The sequence below is a fragment of the Trachemys scripta genome, chromosome 18 (genome assembly GCF_013100865.1).
Source record: "Trachemys scripta elegans isolate TJP31775 chromosome 18, CAS_Tse_1.0, whole genome shotgun sequence".
NCBI classification, from domain to species: Eukaryota; Metazoa; Chordata; order Testudines; family Emydidae; genus Trachemys; species Trachemys scripta.
The window spans coordinates 18,054,026-18,073,589 of NC_048315.1; the positions used below are offsets into that span (position 1 = coordinate 18,054,026).

A 19,564-nucleotide genomic window follows, 5' to 3' on the forward strand; every position below is an offset into this window, starting at 1 on the left:
TGTTCACGATTATGTTCTCTCTGTCCCTTTCAGAAGTTGATTGGGGCTTTTGGCACCAACACAAATGCTTCTTGGCCAAGTACCATTTACTTCCTTCAATGCTGCTGGCACCCTTGTCCTCGCCTCGTCCATAAAGCGAGGCACTGCTTTGCCCTCTTTCAAATCTCTCTGCAAGATCCACTCCCACAGGGCCGTCTTTGTGAAACCGGCAACAGCTAACAGCCCGTGGGGACTTCTGATAGTTATATGGCTTCTGTGAAATTTTCAAATGTACCAAAGTGACTTAGGCGCTTAAAGCATGTGTCTTATTGAAAGTCAATGAAACTCAGGCTGCTAAATCCATGTCACTTTCTAAAATAGGACTTAAGCACTTTTGGAAATGTAAACCCATGAATGTATTGGGTTGCCTTGTCCTCCCCATCCCCATTCCTCCTGACTTGTTACTCACATTTTTTGCCTCTCTCTTCTGGCCAGGGACTGTTTTTCACCCTGTATTTGAATAGCACAGTCAGGGACCTGTAATTAGAACCTCTAGGTGCAAACATAATACAAAGAACTAAGAAAAGGAGGAAGGGGGAAACGTAGGGTTCAAGCACCAGGGAGGTGAGCAAGAGATTATGTGGGAGGAAATCCACTGTATCGACGTTCGTGCTCTGCCTGGGGCCACAAAAGTCAAGAAGGTAGCCAGAAAATGTAGGGCTTGATATAGGCCTGTTTGTTCTCTCAACATAATAAGATTTAAAATTAATTTGATACACAACTGCCTTAAAGTTGAGGACATTAAGATGTTCTAAGCCAATCCAACAGCAGGAACAGTTACTCGCCCTCCCAGCTGGCCAGCACCCTGGCGAATGTACTTGATAGTTCAGCGAGACAAGGCATTTGCAAAATATTTACAGCACGGCTAGAACATGAGCACTTGACAACCTCAGCATTACCAGTGATCGCATCCCCTCATGACTTGCATAGGCCTGCACTAGCACAATCCGGCATGCTTTGTACGGCCACTCTCCTTTTGAAGAATACGCAGGCAGCCTAAAGCTCCAAGCACTTTGCATTGGGTGTGACTCTCCAGTGCCCTTTACCTTGTGCATCCATTTTTACTAGTGGAAAGTAGGATCAAAGGGGAATGGCAGCATTTTAACACCCGCTTGGCATTGGTGTAAATGACTGGAAGGTGCAGGGCAATGGGAAACTGGGCACAGCAAGTTGAGTGAATTGATTAACGGTTGGGCTTGGTCTGCTCCACACAGATTTTACAGCAGTGTAATAGTGTCGGTTAACGGGTGATTTACCAGTATAGGAATTGTATTTATATTTAATTTCCAAACTTTGCCTCAGTCGCTGTTTATGTACAATTTAAAAACGTAAATACATCACAAAATAGACCCTGCGTCAATTAAAGGCTGCCAGCCGCCCCCACGACAATTCAATGGGAAAGCGTACAGGCTGTCTGATCAGAGAGGGGAAAGCAAGGTCTAGAGTTGAGGGCCACTCACGGAGGATGTCCTACTCACAGACATTTAAATTAATTAGCTCAAGCACCACCATTGATCTCAACTGCTGGGAGACAGTTAAGGTTAGTAGGACCTAGAGCGATGTAGGCTTTAAAGATTAAGACCAATAACGTAAATTGCATCTAAAACTGCACTGGAAGCCAGACCTGGTTATTGCACAGAATTTGCCATTCATGCTGCAAGACAAAGCTTTGTGTTACAGTGACAAGGGATTTAATTCGTCTTAAATTTCCCAACTAACTAATCTATTTTTATAAAGAATTGGTATTGTAGACCCTTCTTGTCCACTCTTTCAGGCCAAAGAAAAGGTTGAATCAGGACCGGCTCTAGGCACCAGCAAACCAAGCACGTGCTTGGGGCAGCACAATTCCAGGGATGGCATTCCAGGAGATTGTGGGTTTTTTTTGTTTGGGGCAGCAAAAAAACCTAGAGCCGGCCCTGGGTTGAATGCTGGAAGCTGCTTAGGGTCAAAACCAGTGTCTTTAATTAAACTACTACAACCACAGAGTGCAAAGAAAGATCTGTTTGCATGCAGCGGTTCCATTGTAGTGAAATTGATTTTTATTGAGCAGAGACAGCCCCCAAGCTGTGAGGCCACCCCACAATTTTAATCAGCTGGCGCTAAGGATCCGACCCTGCTCCCGCTGTGGGCACTGAGATTTTTGCCATGACTTCTGTGCAGGAGCCCCAAGCCGAAATGCCAATTGCATGCTATCATAGTCAGACAAAGCGCCAGAATCCACGTGGTTTTTGGAAACCAAAACCACCACCCAAGCAACAAAGCAAAACATACCAACAAAAACCTTTCCCCACGCAACAGGATGGAAGCTTGAGATAATCAGAGCGGATTAACCAGCCCTACAGAACAGAACAGCAGGACACAGGAAAAGCCCACTTTTGGCAATGCTTATTTCCAGCTAGCGCAGCACAAATCCCTCTGCACTGGGGTACTCGCTTGAATTAGAAATACTGCGTGATGTGAGCAGCCCAGTGCTGGAGGTCTGGGCTCTTGGCAGTGAAACAAACAAGTGTCCATTACTGAGTGCAAAAGGAAAAGAAACAGGGGCATTAACATTGAAGAGTCAGCATTATGGATTGGCGTGTCTAAGCACTTGAAAAGGACGGTGGCCATAGACCACCTGTACAATTAGCATTATGGGGCAGGATCATTGTAGAAAGGCTCCTTGCCATAAGAGGAAGCCTGGGCCGGTGTCTAAGGTGCTGGGAGACCAGACTGCTGGGATTTATTGCCAGTGGTCGCTAATTAGGTGTGTGACCTGGGGTAAGTCACACAGAATCATAGACTATCAGGGTTGGAAGGGACCTCAGGAGGTCATCTAGGCCATCACCGCTCTGTGCCTTGGTTTCCCCATCTAGAACGTGTGTAGTGATACTTGGTAACTCCTCAGGAGTGTTGAATCTCAATGAATGTTTAAATGACCTTTGCCACGTCTATAACTGCTGACAACTAAGGACCACAAGGCACTGCTGTTAGGATTAATCGTGTTGATTATGGAGCTGCCTATGGATCAGCTGAGAACAAACCCCATTGTGCTAGGCGCTGTACAAACAGAGTAGTAGGCAGTCCCTTCCCCAAAGAGCTTACACTCTACAAAGAAACAGGGGAAGGGGTATGCTACACAAGCGGCATGAGCAAAGGGATAGTGGCAAAGGTCATGTTAGTTCCCTTTTTTTGTTTTGGGAAGTGGGGAGTTAGGTAGGAGCGTACCAGCTAAATGGAAAGAAAAGTGAAGGGAGAGGGGACATTGAAGGGAAGGACAAGGACTTTGTTTTTTCTTTAATAGGAACCACTCAGGCCTTCAGCACTGTACATTTGCTCCGTACCCTGCCCCGCCTATTAAATAAACTCTCCCTTGGCTTGATCTCCTTTCAGATTCTTTATCTTCCATGGAACCGGGCTCAGGGCAAGAAGTGATCCTAGGCTCCTCTCTACGAACGAGCATCAAGATCAAACGAGGTGGTCCTGAGCAGCGGCCCCAGCCCTATCAGATCCTCGCTTCGCTGCTGGAGGACACCGAAGCCAAAAGGAAAAGCAACTGAATGAAAGAGGAGCATTTGTGCATTCTAAAGCCCGTTCCCGGATTAAAGATACAGTATCCTAGTGCGTAATCACCGTGTGCAGAAGGAAGTAGGTAGGAGGCTGCTGGGTTAGCAGTAGGGTTTCCTTGCCTAGACACTGCTAAACCATTACTGCAGGGAATGCCTTAACTGTTGCTCAAAGATTCTTATGAAGAGCAATTCCTCTTCCCCCCCCTACTTCAGAATACACCAAATGGCAGATATTCTTAAAAACTATCCCTGGAAATGGATACCCCCCAGCCCTCTTCAAGGGGCTTGATCCTCCCCCTCACAAATTATTTGTTTAAAAGACTGCATAGCTGGCTCCGACATCATTCAGTTCTACCCTAGCTCAGAGCAAAAGCCCTGAGCAACATGACACTATTATGTTTAAAAATAACCAGATGCCACCCAGTTTTTTGTTTTCACACTATAATTTCCAGTTGAAGGTACCCTTTTCAGAACTCCACTAAAGCCATGGAAATCTTTCTTTTTAAAGAGTAGAGTGAAAAATTAAGAACTAATCACTTATTTGACAAATTTCATCTCTCTTTATGGCGTGTCTTTCAACAGATCATGATTTGTCTCAGATGTGCTGGCTATTCACAATCTTTGGCAAATTTCATTTACTCTTGGGCTTTCTGATTGAAATTTAAAATCAGGGAGTTGAGCTGTGTTGACTGGTTGTGTGAATGGTGTCATATAGACCTTCTGGTATTCCTTCTGTTCCCTGATAGTAAGCTGTTCGTGCAATCAGGTTTCTGGTATAAATAATTACAGAATGTAAAATTTGCTTTTCATGCATATTCAAGATCAACATTCTTTTTGCAAACATTCATAGCAAGCAAGACAAAATTGTATGAAAGTTTGCATAAAGTGAACACAAAATAGGTATAAACATAGCCAAGAAAAATTAATTTCTTATTAGGAACAAATATGCACTGAAAATGTTTTGCAGTATTTACCCAGCTTTAGATCATAAGTTGGAACTATTGATATAGCTTTCTTTCTGTTGTGGGTATTTTTAAAAGTATCCACCATCTCCTACTGGTTTGAATCTGGAGGCGGTGTGTTGGCAAAACACAGTAGAAGGATTAGACTCTTGCCAGTGGCTTGATCTTGCAGTGAAATGTTCAATCATTTTACTTTTTGCAATAGCTCTTATTGTTGGGGGAACAGAAATTTCACACCTGCTGTCCAATCAAATTGGACAAGTTAATGTTATTCATGTAGACAATTAATTTACTTTTTTTTTTTTTTAATAGCGGGTTTGAATGACCAAAGCAACTGATAACAGGTTACAGAATTTTTCACTGTTCAGTCACTGGTTCAAATCCTCTCCAAGGCACTAGTGAACAAATGTTGTTGTGTCTCTATTTGGTGGCTTAAGTAAATTCATAGCATCATTCGAGCTCGTTCCTAGTGCAAACTGTATCTACATCAAAAAACCACCATTGCAATTTATTAGCCCCTTTGTTGGCAACCTCAACAGAGAGAGCTGAATGGCCCATGGAGACAGAAGTACCCTCTTACTGCTAAAGGTGGCCCTCCCAGGTCAGGATGGAGGTATGTGGAATGCTGAAAACTGGAATCTGCACTGCCAGTGGATGTAGTCTGTGCCTAGAATAAGGGGCTCGGGCGCTGGTGCTTTCAGTCTGGCTTAGCCGAACACTAATTTTAAAAAGTGTGAGATATTTCTGTATGTATGTGTGCACACACACAATCTCTCTGTCTATAACGATACCAATAACTATATCAAAACATCCACATCAGGCCTCTAGGCAGTATTGCATCACCAGCCACAAATAGTTTAAAACCCACCCCCCCAAGTGAATAGATTTACATCTTTAAAACTACCACCATTTTACAAAGAATAGGTGAAGGGGGAGGCTGATAGCATATGTTCCTAACAAACAAAAAGCAACATCTTGAGCTGATGATGTGGTCCGCAGAGAAAGCTCCCCATGCAACACAGTTAAACAATATAAACAGCCACTGAAGGACCAAAAGTTGCAGTAAATTTATTTCCTTAACGTACTTTTGAATTCTGGCACAGACTAGGAATTGGGGATAACAACTAAGGCTGCATTCCATAGTCAAGGGGTATAGTTATGTCCTTGCTTGGATCCATTTAAGGATGTCATTAGGCAAGCCAAATCAGCCCAAAATGTGGAGGACTGCTGGGGAGGCAAAGCAAAATACAATTAGGTGCTATTCCCATAAGCCATGAGAGACTTCAAAGAACTTTAAAGTCAATGCAACACTTTAGGAGATGCAACCATAAAGAGCAGATGTTTCAGTCTCCTGTGCAGCTGTGTACATTACATTCTGGGGGAGTTGTATCTTTAATATGATGCAGGTAAATGGGGAGCAATAACCCAGCCTGGAGAGAATAAAATGGGTTGTCAATATCAGTAAGGCATTGATCGAGAGCAACGGTCACAGCCTGGTATGACTTCTAGGACAATAAAATAAGGCTTTCAGAAGAGATGTTAGTTGTAAGCCCCAGGCTACATCCAGTGACTGTGTGTATATAAACAATTCTGAATGAGATCCATATCTTTTAGAAATAGTTGGCAGCCATCTCTCAGTCTAAATACGAATGCAAAGAGCACAACTATACCAAGACATCTGGTAGACAAACAACAAAAGCCCTGTGAACATTTTCTTCCATTCACTAACGGAGGTGGAATGGAGTTGTATAAAGGGAATTTAGACCATGAAGTCTTGTTGAGGGACAGCTGTTTTATAACACTGCCATGTCATGCCATATTTGCACTAGTTTTGTTCTTGGACTGGTCTCCTGTTTCCTTTTAAGAAAAACTTGACTACAACACACTTTTATAAGTCAGCCGGTGGTTAGAAATTTACAAGAGGTGCCTGGTCACTTCTGTTGATAGATAATCTGGGGTCCCCTTCTGCACGTATTACCAGGCAGAATGCTAACTAACTACCCTCATGACTAGTAGTAAGTGTTCAGGAAACTGGTTCCTGAGACATGATGAGAAATCACAGTTTGGTCAAAAGATTTAAGCTGGTCTGAGCTGCATTTCATCTGATCACTAGGAAAGAGTTTTCCCATAGCAGGACCCAGAGGCAAAGCAAAACAACCCTCCAACCTGATATTTAAAAGGGGAAATATCAATATTCTGTTTTGACAATCCCAGGGCTGTTGGATGTAATTTGGGAAGGGGGAGAGATATTATGCAGTATGGGTTCAATTAGTAGTTCCTTGAAATTTTGGAGTCCCCCAAATGAGTTAAAGGGGACAGTTTTTGTTCCCACAACTTTGTATTTGGGAATTAAAAAACAATTGCATTAGCTTGATGAGTAATCCCTTTAGTTGATTCGCATTTGACTAGCGTGCTGGGTTTTAATTAAATTATGCAGAACAACTTAGTGGTAAAATGAAAAAGTTAATTGAAATGGTTTGCAATTAATCCTAGCAGATTGATTGTCAGAAGGCAGGTTTAGGTTCAGATTGCAACTTCATTTTAATTACCAACTTTCATAGATTTCTATGAAGACCTATGTAATTGTTTGCTCCCAACACTCCTTGTTTGCTAAGGGTATATCTACACTACCTGCCGGATCGGCGGGCAGCGATCGATCCAGCGGGGGTCGATTTATTGCATCTAGTCTAGACGTGATAAATCGACCCCTGAGCGCTCTCTCGTAGACTCCTGTACTCCACCGCTGCGAGAGGCGCAGGCAGAGTCAATGAGGGAGCGGCAGCAGTCTACTCACCGCAGTGAAGACATTGTGGTGAGTAGGTCTAAGTACGTCGACTTCAGTAGCTGAAGTTGCTTAACTTAGATCGATCCTCCCCCTCCCCAGTGTAGACCAGGCCTTAGCTACATCTATCAATGTGGTACTGTATCTTTAATCTGGGTAACGATAGGACCATATAGTGTGGACATTGTCACTGGACTAGGGTTTAATTCCTCACTAGTAAATCAATTAGACCACATTGTGGTGGTTTAAAAAAGAAAAAGTTATAAAGGTGAACATAACCTCATATGTTGACATTAATGATATTTGTGACTAAATAAACCACTCCAACCACATTTTCCATCTTAGGCGGGATACTAAGATTCATTTTAGCCAGAGCATATGCATTGTACCATCTCTGTGTAATATAGGGGGTGGACATATTTCAAATGCGTGCTCATTTAGAAGTATACTTTAATTGAAATGTTAGTGCTTTCTCTTACATACATACTGTGCAATACCATAGTGTGTTCTTTTGCCTTTGTTAAGACTTCTTTGGGATTTTTAAAATACTTCTCTAAACTCCAATACTTTTCAACTTGGATTGGTTCTGGTAGTAGAAAAACAATTTCCCTTGCCTTGAGCTAACCAAAAGCAATGGCTGCATATTGCACAGTAGAATACGTTGTAGTTTATGCACCCCAACTTTCACTAGTGCTCTGGTATCCTCTTGAGAAATAGAGAATGCTTCACTCCACAGTATCCAATATGCACTTTTTCTAAAGACTTGACAACAATGCAGGAAAATAGGAATACGCTAGAGCTAAGGGTCATATCCTGCTTCCACTGATGTCCACAGGGTTCTTGCCATTGACTTTAATGGGAGCAAGAATAGGCCACACGTTCCGATCCAGATCTTCAGTTGGTGTAAATTGGGACAGGTCCAGTGATCTCAGTGGAACTATGACCATTTACACTAGAGCTGGCTCACAAACGTTGGCACTGAACCGAAATCCCAGCTCCAATCTATAGAATAAACTTTGTTAAAGCAGAAACCCATCCACTACCCCTATGGCTTCAGGAAGACAGACAAACTAATTCTAGGATTACATGCAGGTAGGTTCTTGATTGACTAATTGGAAATCCCTTCTAGTCCACAATTATGACCTCTGTATTATTCAAGATTACATTCCATTCTGCTCCAGCACTGGGGGGAGGGGGGAAATTAAACTACTTATTCTGAAGTCACGTGAAATCAAAGGTGCTATAAATGTCCATGAAACACATTCCCAATCATAGAAGAAAATGTTAAACTTTTTTCACGTTATTTTACACAGTATTTTTTTTATTTATAGCCGTGTGTTGTGTGCGCGCAAGGGCTCCCAGCTTCCCTAATTGTAATAAGTTCTACACTCATTTGATCTTTTATAGTGAAGTTAGATACAGTATCTTGTGATTGTGTGTAATTTTTAACAGAACAATAACAAATCTCCTCTGACATGATGAGCTCATTTCTGACAGGCTCCAACGTTTGTCATCAGACTTCACTAAAGGACAAAATAAAAAAAAACAAAAACACCCAACCTGTTAGCTCCAGATCTTGCATGGTTACTTTTCTGTTTTCATATTGCTGTATTATTGTTCATGGTATCTATTTCTCTTTATTTGCTATGGGGTTTGTTACTGTATATGGAATGTTTTGTATTCAGCATTTTTTTTTTAAAACAGAGCAGAGTGGGAACAATATTCAAGAACCCACAACTACCAAAGACCTTTCATGTAATGCACTGAGAAATAAACATACTGTAAGTGAACATGGCATGTTGTAGCCTGTATTTGGAGGTCTTTGGCTGATTCAGGCAGATTCTCTTCCCAAAGGCCTAAATCTCTCTCTCTTGCCACTTCACTTTCTTTCACTGCCTTTAGTAGTATTGTACAAGGTTGTAAGAACCTCTGTCTCCTTGTAACAGGGACACGAATGAAGGACTCAGCCCAGTTCTCAGTTTCTTGACTGAGATCAAGATGACAAATTTACAGATTCCACGTGTCACCTCTAGTAGCAGTGTCACAGTGTGGTGTTCATGGAGGCCCTTGGTAACTAAAGGCAGGTTGGAGTGATTTCTTTGCCTCAGATGGCGTTAAATCCACCCCCCCCCCCCGGATGATGCTAAATCATCCCAGTCAGATCCAATATCCCTGGGGCTTGTACAAATAATGTTGGAGAGCAAAATGTTCGGTCTCTGGAAGAGAGCAGTTTACGCCCACTATTGCAGCTACTGCAAAGAAAAAGTGTTCTCACTCCCACCTCTCCATTTGCAGCTCTGCTAACTGAACACGGCTATGCTCTGTTGTGTACTTCTCCAGCCAAGTCATTCATACAGACAGCGCCCGCTTCACACATGCGTAAACCTGACTGGCCCAAATCCCGTATTGCACTATACGCACAAAGCAGCCCTAACCCCAGCACAGCCAGCGACCAGAGGCACCCTGGTGTAGCAGAATCCTCCCGTGGTGTACAAGTGACACAGCTATTCCTACACCTCTTGCCCTCCCTGCTGCTGAAATAGAGGGTGTGGCTAAGGGAAGCCACACAAACCCCACCGCTTCCTGGCTGCGGTATCAGCCTATTGGAGACCTTGTGTCTGAGTGATGCTAGCACCCAGCTGACACCGGGGTTTGGAGAGTGTAAAACTCTCCATTGTCTCTCTCCTCTCTTGCTCTGCACTCTGTGGTCTTTGGCTAGAGCGAAGGTTCTGGGTCATTGATTTCAGTGGCGTTACTGCTCATTTATGCTGGTGGGAGTGGGGCTGGCAGCGTTTACATCTTGTTCTCCAGACAGGGCTGCCAATTTTGGTTGGCCGTATTCCTGGAGGATTCATCACATGACATTCTTTAATTCCTGGAGACTCCAGGACAATCCTGGAGGCTTGTCATCCCTCTCTCCAGACCATTCACCACATTCAAAACAGCAATTGGCGGGTTTCCTGGCCTGGCGCCGGCATGATTACATTGCAGCTATCAAGAGCCCCCTCCTGCAGCTAGAGCTGAGCACATCATGTAAACAAAGGAAAATGTCAATGAACCCAAACTCAAGGCCTCCTACCTCATCACATTCTTCCTTGCAACACTGATAAGGACATGATCAAGGCTGCCTGATGTAACAGCCCCCGCTCATGCAGCACTCGTGTGGCTGTCTCACTTACTGTAGTAGCTGGTGTCACCAGGGTATGTCTACACTGCAGTGTAACACTCACAGCTGGCCTGGGTCAGCTGACTCGGGCTTGTGGGACTACCAGATTGCAGTGTAGACATTTGAGCTTGATCTGGAGCCTGGACTGTGAGACCCTCCTGCCTCGGGTGTGTTAATGCAGTGTAGACATATCCTTAGACTATTAATCCTCGTGACAGGCCTGTGAGGCAGCACAGTGCTCTTATCATAGAATCATAGAATATCAGGGTTGGAAGCGACCTCAGGAGGTCATCTAGTCCAACCCCCTGCTCAAAGCAGGACCAATCCCCATCTAAATCATCCCAGCCAGTGCTTCGTCAAGTCTGACCTTAAAAACCTCTAAGGAAGGAGATTCCACCACTTCCCTGGGTAACCCATTCCAGTGCTTCACCACCCTCCTAGTGAAAAAGTTTTTCCTAATATTCAACCTAAACCTCCCACACTGCAACTTGAGACCATTATTCCTTGTTCTGCCACCACTGAGAACAGCTGAGCTCCATCCTTTTGTTACATGTTATCCCCATGTTACAGATGGGGAAGAGAAAGACTAAGGGTGATATTCACAAGAGGGATTTAGGAGATTCTGAGCATTGCAATGCCTATCAGGTAGAGGGTCTCCTGCATCCTGGGTGAGTGCTCTAATTGCTGGGCTAAAAGTGATAAAGAGGTCCACTGGCACCACCACCATCTCCATTTTGGGCTAGGCCTGATCCAGTAGGTGTTCTCTGAGCAGGCCAGATAGGCAAGGGAATGCTTAGTTTAAGGATCCCACTGGGGCTTCACCCATGTTCAGTGTGGCAGAAATTTAGGCACCATGGAGACTTTACCAGCAGAAATTTAGGCACCTACAGGGTTAGGTGGCAGCTGGAGGTGCGGGGGAAGTTGAGGATCTAAATTTTGGATTTAGGTAACTAATGTGGTAGTTACATGCTTAATTCAGTTTGTGGATCTAGTCCAGAGTGACTCAGAATCAGGCCCACAGGGCAGATCTGCCTCCAGTGGAAAAGCCTGTGAAAGTGTTTAGAATTTAAGACTTTTCTGCATGCAGAAAACCTGTCTCCTTCCAACACAAAGTGGGGAGACAGCACAGGAGCACATCTTGGGGTATCCCTGTGAGAGGGACAGGCTGAGCCCTATGGCCCAGTGCTTGTCTGGACATAGTATTGCAGCATCTGAGGGGGTTCTGTGACTCTGTGCTGTGGTTCAAATTTTCATCCACACACAACTTTAAGGTTAATGTTCAGTCCAACTCTAGATAATGATTAAACCTTAGACTTGTTCTCTAAACGAATTTGCCAAGAGGGAGAGCCCAGTCAGCATTTGAGAGGATCTTGGAAGCACCTCTCTACCGCAACCACTCCTCCCTCCAAGATGGGTGAAGCGCTGGTATACCTGGTGACAGGAGGAAGTGGTTTCATTGGGGAGCACATTGTGGAGCTGCTGTGCAAGGAGGACTATGTCAGTGAAGTCCGGGTCTTTGACTCAGTGGCAGGCGAGGAAGTGAAGAAGTTTGCCACAGGTAAGGAAATATCACGTACTAGCAATAGCCTCTCTTCCTTTCAAGGAAGCAGATGTTCCACTTATGCTGGAGATAGCTTGGTGGTGGGCATAGTATAAGATACCATACCACAGCGACAGGCATGTTGTAAGAACCTGAACAGAATAGACTACAAATAGTAACTTCCTGCTAAGAAAAGGATAGCACGGGACTGAAACTATACAGAGAGAGGACCTGCATTGACTTATCTACTAGACATGCTGTCAGGGGACCGGGAGAGTCCTGGATCAAGGGTCAGTTATGATGATATCTAAGAGGTGCACTCCCTAAGCCCAGCCATCAGCTGGAGGACACAACGTACTGGTTACATCTGCCCTAGTGGCCTGGTGACCAGCTGGAACGCACAACAGCAAGATAAATCCAGCCTGTCAAACAGCTCCATCCCAAACAAGGTTCTAGCCCAAGTACAAAAAATTGACAGGACTGCAGAAGCGGTCCTGAAATGTGGCTGGTACGCAGAACGAAATAATTGGAAGGAACCTTCTATCAGCGTCCTGAGCTTTGCCCGAGGAACTAGAGATGTCTTTTAGCGTACAGGTGTACAATTAAACTAATCCACCCCGAGCATTGTTGCATAGCTGCCTTTTCTCTTTAACCAGAGTTTATTACCATATGGCGCATTGGAAAAACAGCACCTTTTACTGGAGTCGTAAACATCCATCCATCCATGCAGAGCGATATGCCCAGCAACCAGTGCTCTGTATCAGTCTGTATTGGGCGTAACCCTGGGAGTTTCTGAGCTCCACTTGCTTTTTTGGGGGAGGGAGGAGAGTCATCTTGTTGTTTCATCTAGACGCTGACAGAATGAGAGGACAAGAACAAGAGGAGATTCCAGGGGGTACCCAAGGGAAAGATTCCCATGCATGGCTTATGGGTTCTGGAGTAGGAGTTTGTTAGTAGCACATGGGCATCTGCTGGCTGACATGACTGCCGTGAAGCACGGTTACTGGGACTACAGTGCAAATCCCCATGGAAGTAGGAGTTGATGGCTTGTCTACACTTAATATTTAGGTTGACACAGCTGCGGTGCTCAGAGGTGGGAAAAATCATCTGCCGACCTAACTTTGGGTGTAGATGCAGGTAGGTCAATGGAAGAATGCTTCCATGGACCTAGCTACCATCATTCAGGGAAGTAGAGTTCCGACAGCGAAGGAAAGACCCCTTCTGGTGCTGTGCACTACGGGATTACAACAGCGTAGCTATGCATCGTAGCTGTGCTGCTGTAGCGCCTAGATTGTAGGCCTGGCCTAAGGCCGTTAGACAACAGGAATCCATGGAGTTGCACCTTGGTCTGAATTTGACTCCTTTTGTTTCAGACCAGATTTTCAGCTGTCACTAGTATAGTAACCAAAGTTGCTGACTGTGTCAAGAGAACCCTTCCAGGCACTGAGTCCTGGTTCAGGGGATTCCTATGCTGCGTGGCAGATCTGACCAAAACAGACCAGAGAGAAGTAACAGGGTTAGAAGTAATTCTGGGGCACTGAGAAAAATAAATCTCAAGAGCCCAGGCTTTCTAGCACAGTTGATTTCTTGCCCCAGCCTTTTAGAATTGCCTTACCTGGGGCCTGATCCCTTCAGGGGTGAGCACCTACAATTCTGGTTAAGTCACCGGAGTTGTGGGTGTTCTGGACCTCTCAGGAGTGGGGCATTAGGGTCACAATCAGCTTAGTTCCCCTGCAGCACTTGCCCGCCCACACACACACACACACACACACACACACACACACACACACACGTACGTTTGCAGTGGCAAAAGTGAAAGAATATAGAGGAGCTCTGCAGGCTTTAAAGACCTCACTCCTCAGGCTGTACTAAATAGAAAAAAAGGTCCCTTCATTGGTGCAAGTATGAGATTTGATCTCGCTCCAGGGGGCCAGTGAGGTGGTAAGAGACCCTAGCCACCTGGGCATTTCTGTATCTCTCCTGCACTGTTTGATCCTCAAACTCTCTGGCTGCTGCATTTGCAGGGACATTGGCTTTCCTGTCCCTTACTTGATTGCTGAAATATTCATGATGATTAAGTAGGTCACAGCTGAGTCAGTGGGACTCCGTAAAGCCTTGGAATTGGATCAAAACCATGGAGGACGGCAGTTCCTAAACTTTTCCATAGGGTGAGCCATGTCTTAATAGAGGGAGCATCTCAGGGTCTCCCAACCGTGTGGTCCACCCACCCTCCCAATCTCCTAATATCCTTGTGGCAAATACAGCCTGTAACCCACTGGTGAGTGGGTCTGGCAGGTCCCCTCTGCTCTAGAAACACCCTCACCAGTGGGCTGCAATTGCTAACTGACAAAAATGAGGGGAGGATTCAATGTTTTTGTAGCTTCCTTTAGTGCAAGTTAACTGCTTGAAACTAGTGGAGCGCCACCTTTCTGGGGGCCTATAGCAAGTGCCGTGGGGAGCACCAGCAATCCACAGACGACAGCTTGGGACCGGCAGATGTAGAAGACCCATGTCTTTCACAGGGTCTTCCCCAGGCTGAGTTTTACTGAAGGGACATTTATGGTGGTATAGGAGTACAGTACATAGGAGAAGCCTGCAACTGCAGGCTCTGAACCTCTGCCCAGAGGCTAGGCCTAATCCAGCTAGGAGTAGAGGCACTCGCCCACCAACTGTCTTGGCCACCATCCTGTGGAGGCTGCCATTCCACACTCTTGGGAGACAGGACACTTGTGTCCTCTTAGCCCCATCTCCCCAAGCTAAGAAGACAGCACCGTTCCATGCCAAACCGACCTGTATCACCTTTCACTCACGTTAGAGAAAGTCCAGGAAATACAGTGAGCCAACCTCTAGCCAGGTATTCTGAACTACAGTGCAGGAGAATGGGCTAAATCCACCACAACACCCTGGTGAAGTAAGGAAATAACTAGTAGTAGCTGCAGAAGTAGGCAGGTACAGTATAGCTGGGCCAACGAGAAGGGGGAGCCCAGAAGCAAGCCCTGGCCTTGTGGGGAAAAAACCCTTACAGAATGTAATAGGCAAGGAGAACTTCCCTAGGCCATTTTTAAACCAACCTATAGTTCTCTATTTTATTCTATGTGTTTTTAAGCAATTTGCATAGAACCCTGTTTAATTTCTACTGGACTCTTGTGGTTTTGTCCCTGCTAAATTCTATAGGGCTTCCTCTGTAGTGAAGTTCTGCTCCCCCATCACCAGCAACCCGGGCCAATTCTCTGCTAACTTGCATCTCTGTGGCCCTGTTGGCTTCAATTAATTAGTTCAGGTTTGTTCAGTACTAGACTGTGTATGAGTGCTAGGCATTTATAATGACAGACCCTTGCCCCAATCCAGAGCGCGTAAGCCAGCATAGTTCCATTGGAGCGAAGGACGTACACCAGCTGAGGACCCAGGTCTCTGGGTGTAAAAGATACAGGGCCATATTCTGCCTTAGTGCAACGGATTCAGTGGAGTGGCAGTGTAATACCGACAGACCCTGGTTGTCAGTAGGCAGGATTGAACCTGGGCCCTCTAAAGCTAAATGAATGAGCCTCTACTGCATGAGCTAAAAGCCACATGGCCCTTGGCTAAGGCTGTAGAGCAGACACATTAATCTCTCTAAGTGGTCTTGGTGCCACTAGATGGGACAGAACACCACACCCAGGAGGTGTGTGGGTTACAGTAGCAAATTGCACTGGGTTTGAATTTCTCAGGCAGAACAGGGTTTTATGTGCAGGATTCTCCTTCTGCAGGAAGATGTTTTTATTTCTGCATCTGGAGTTAAACATTTTTTCCAGCTACCACTTGTGTGACAGTGATGAAAGGAGACATCCGAGACTACGCTCTGCTCCTCTCTGCCATGCGGGGAGTCCATGTGGTTATTCACACAGCTGCTATTGTGGACTACACAGATACTGTACCCTTTCGGGAAATGAAAGCTGTCAATGTTGCTGGTAAGCGCTTTAAAGCAAGGAATTAAGTACAGACTGATAGTCACACATCATGTGTGTGTGGAGTCGTGTAAGAGAACATAACACGTATCCTCTTTGATGTAGTGCTTTTCTACTTCCTGTAGTTCAGAAGCACCACTCAGATGGTGGATTAGAAAAGTGACCTTTTCTTCATTAGCAAGAAAGTTTCTCTCTTGGCCCCCGACCCTAGCTGAGACCAGGCAATGACATTTGCTGCCAGTTCTACAAAGCTTTTATATGTGCAATGCCAAGTTACATGGAGAGGGAGCAAAATACAGCCCTGGCAAATAAGGCCCTAGCTACACACAGATTTTGCACTGGGATAATTATGTTGGTTAGGGGAGTGATTTGTTTTACCAATATAGTTATAGGGGTATAAACCCCTGGTGTAGATGTAATTATACTCTTATGCATTATGATTTATTAGTTATACTGCAATAGCATCTAGAAACCCACTCATGGACCAAGACAACATAGTGCTAGGGCCTGTACAAACACAGAACAAAAGGATAGACCCTGCTCCAAGTAGCTTACAATTACAAGAATTAAGAAGACAAGGGAATAAAGCTAATGCAATCTTTGGATGCATGACCGGGGGACTCTCGAGGAAGAGTAGAGAAGTTATCTTGCCTCTGCATTTGGCACTGTGCAACCCACTGCTGGAATACTGTGCCCAGTTCTGCTTTCCACAATTCAAGGATGATGTTGATAAATTGGAAAGGGTTCAGAGAAGAGCCATGAGAATGATTAAAGGATTAGAAAACCTGCCTTATAGCGATAGACTAAAAGAGCTCCATCTATTTAGTTCAACAAAGAGAAGGAGTGACTTGATCAGTCTGTAAGTACCTACCTCTGGAATATACAGGGGCGGCTCTATGTTTTTTGCCGCCCCAAGCACGGCAGTCAGGCAGCCTTCGGCAGCATGCCTGCGGGCGGTCTGCTGGTCACACGGATTCGGCGGCGGTTCTGTGGGTGATCTGCCAGTCCCGCGCCTTTGGCGTACCCGCCGCCGAATTACCACTGAAGCCGTGGGACTGGCGGACCTCCCGCAGGCACGCCGCCAAAGGCTGCCTGACTGCTGCCCTCACAGCGACCGGCAGCCCGCCCCCCGCGGCTTGCCACTCCAGACACACGCTTGGTGCGCTGGTGCCTGGAGCCGCCCCTGGGAACATATATATTGAATAATGGGCTCCTCAATCTAGCGGAGAAAGGTATAATACAATCCAATGGCTGGAAATTGAAGATAGACAAATTCAGATTGGAAACAAGGTATAATTTTTTTTAAACAGTGAGTAATTAACCATTGGAACAAACTGTCCTGGAGAATTCTCCATCACTGACCATTTTTAAATCAAGATTGGGTGTTTGTCTAACAGATCTGTTCTAGGTAGGAATTATTTTGGGGCAGTTCTTTGCCCTGTGTCATACACAAGGTCAGATTAAGATGATCACAATGGTCCCTTCTGGCCTTGGAATCAATGGGGGGAAAAAAAAGCTATACTGCTATAAGTACATTTATGCCAGTATAAGTGCGTCCACACTGATACCCCTTTAATTACACCAGTCTAGTTAAAGCCCTACCATTGTGTGTGTAGACAAGGCCTTGCATACATGTGAGATTGTCCTCAGTGTTTTCTCCCTGTCACCACCTACACAGATTTCCTTTCCATCTTAGTTACAAATCTGCTTAAATAAAATTGGTTCATAAATCCAGTGAATGAGCACTGTTATAAAAAAAAATGAAATCCCCATTACAGCAAGAATTTCTAATGCATGTCAGGCCACTAGCTGATATAATAGTTAACTGCAATGATGATCTTTATATTTTTCTTCCTACTTGGTTAATGCTTAAGGCACCTGCGATTTACTGATGCATTCAAGGCCAACATCCATTTCTCTATTTTTGTTGTTTTCAAGATTGATGCTTAAAAAAAAAAAAAGTGGCTGTATTTTGTTAGCGCAGGTAATATTCAGAGCGAGACCTCGGGGCTCTGTTTTCTACTGGCTTTGTGAGATCCTCTCCTCATTGTCTGCTTGAAATCAGCAGTTTATTAGAAAGGGACTTACAGATCTCTGTGAACTTGGAGGACTTTCCAGTTGAACAGAGAAGGCCTCTGAAACTAGCCCAAAGAACTAGGTCCGGGACAAGATTTTCAGAAGTGACTAGTGATTGTGCCTCCCTCTGCTTTTTGGGGAGTTCAATTTTCGACCTTTAAAACGTTCCTCATTTTCATAGGGTAGCTGCTCAGCACCTCTGAAAAATCAGGCTCTATTTAGATGAATACTATCTGAAGCCAAAGAATGCCCATCCCAAGTAAGCAAGCAAACAAACATATATAAAAATTAAATGTAACATGCATCCAAGCAGGATCTGCAAATTCAAGAACAGAAGCTGAATATCAAAGTAGGGATATTAGATATTTTAGGGACCCAGACATATGAGATGCTGAATTCCTTCAGCTTCCATTGACTTCAGTAGGAAGTCACCCCTAGTTCTGGCATTGCCATACACATTGTCCTAGAAGAGCCCAAACTGAAGATCATCACAATGAATGCAACTATCCTATCGTGCCATAGAATCATAACAAATGCCACAGCTGCAAAATTTTGTCAGAGCTGACATAGGTATTGTCCACAAACAGGCCTGCCACAATAGTGGCTTAATTTAATCCACTATCTGTCCCAGGACGGTTGTAAGCAGTGCCTGTCACAAACGCCGTGGGAGTCAACAGAAATGGAGCAATCCCCATTTTAATTATTTTTTTGGCCCTTTGTTGTTGAAATGAAAACCGATTGCTGTTCCCAGGGGCTGATAAAGACCTTTTTCTCTCTGTTCACCCTTTGTGAAAGCGGACTCCAGGCCTGGTCTGAATCGCTACAAACTGACTACAAGGCCAGATTGGCCATCCTTGCTCATGCTGCCTAGCCCCTTAACTCCATTGTGTAGGGTTACCTCTGGAGTAGGGCAATGCTCAGTGAGAGAGAAGGTGGAAAAATTTGGCCTTGTGCTTGGACCATTGGTATAAAATATTACTGTTGTGGTTTTTTTCAAATGCATATAGCTCAGGACTCTTCGCATCAGGGCTAGAACCATGTGTGGAATTGCCACCTCTGAGCTATAAAACCGCCCCCAGGAGATCCAGGATGATCCTAAGTCAATCAAACATGACAGCTGGCAGGGTTCTTACAGATTTCCTGGGACAGCTATCACAAAAAAAGGATGATCCTGGGAAAACCTAAACAGGTGGCAATCCTAACCACCTGGGTATTTTTTTTTACCTGCATTGCCGGTGTACACAAAGTCAACCATAGTTCGTATTCAATGTTGGCTTGCAAACTACCAATGTGGTGGACACAACATTTGAAATACACAGTATCTAATGATGTCAAGTATCAGGGGGTAGCTGTGTTAGTCTGTATCTACAAAAACAACAAGGAGTCTGGTGGCACCTTAAAGACTAACAGATTTATTTGGGCATAAGCTTTCGTGAGTAAAAACCTCACTTCTTCGGATGCCGAAGAAGTGAGGTTTTTACTTACGAAAGCTTATGCCCAAATAAAT

At 44.7% G+C, this 19,564-nt stretch overlaps 2 protein-coding genes across 5 annotated transcripts in view; both read left to right on the top strand.

Annotated features, from left to right (window-relative positions):
* Window positions 1-7,234, top strand: part of COL26A1 (collagen type XXVI alpha 1 chain) — a 228,148-nt gene extending 220,914 nt beyond the window's left edge. For all 3 annotated transcript variants that reach the window (XM_034752568.1, XM_034752570.1, XM_034752569.1), the window contains one exon: window positions 3,412-7,234. In XM_034752568.1, the coding sequence (XP_034608459.1) occupies window positions 3,412-3,578 (167 nt within the window). In that variant the 3' untranslated portion in view covers window positions 3,579-7,234. The remainder of the gene's footprint in view (window positions 1-3,411) is intronic.
* A 4,604-nt stretch (window positions 7,235-11,838) lies between these two features.
* The window catches only part of HSD3B7 (hydroxy-delta-5-steroid dehydrogenase, 3 beta- and steroid delta-isomerase 7), an 18,970-nt gene continuing 11,244 nt past the window's right edge, over window positions 11,839-19,564 (top strand). Inside the window, exons 1-2 of one of the 2 annotated variants that reach the window (XM_034752946.1) lie at window positions 11,839-12,055; window positions 15,829-15,984. In XM_034752946.1, the coding sequence (XP_034608837.1) occupies window positions 11,908-12,055; window positions 15,829-15,984 (304 nt within the window). In that variant the 5' untranslated portion in view covers window positions 11,839-11,907. The remainder of the gene's footprint in view (window positions 12,056-15,828; window positions 15,985-19,564) is intronic. The other variant, XM_034752947.1, reaches the window with a different exon arrangement.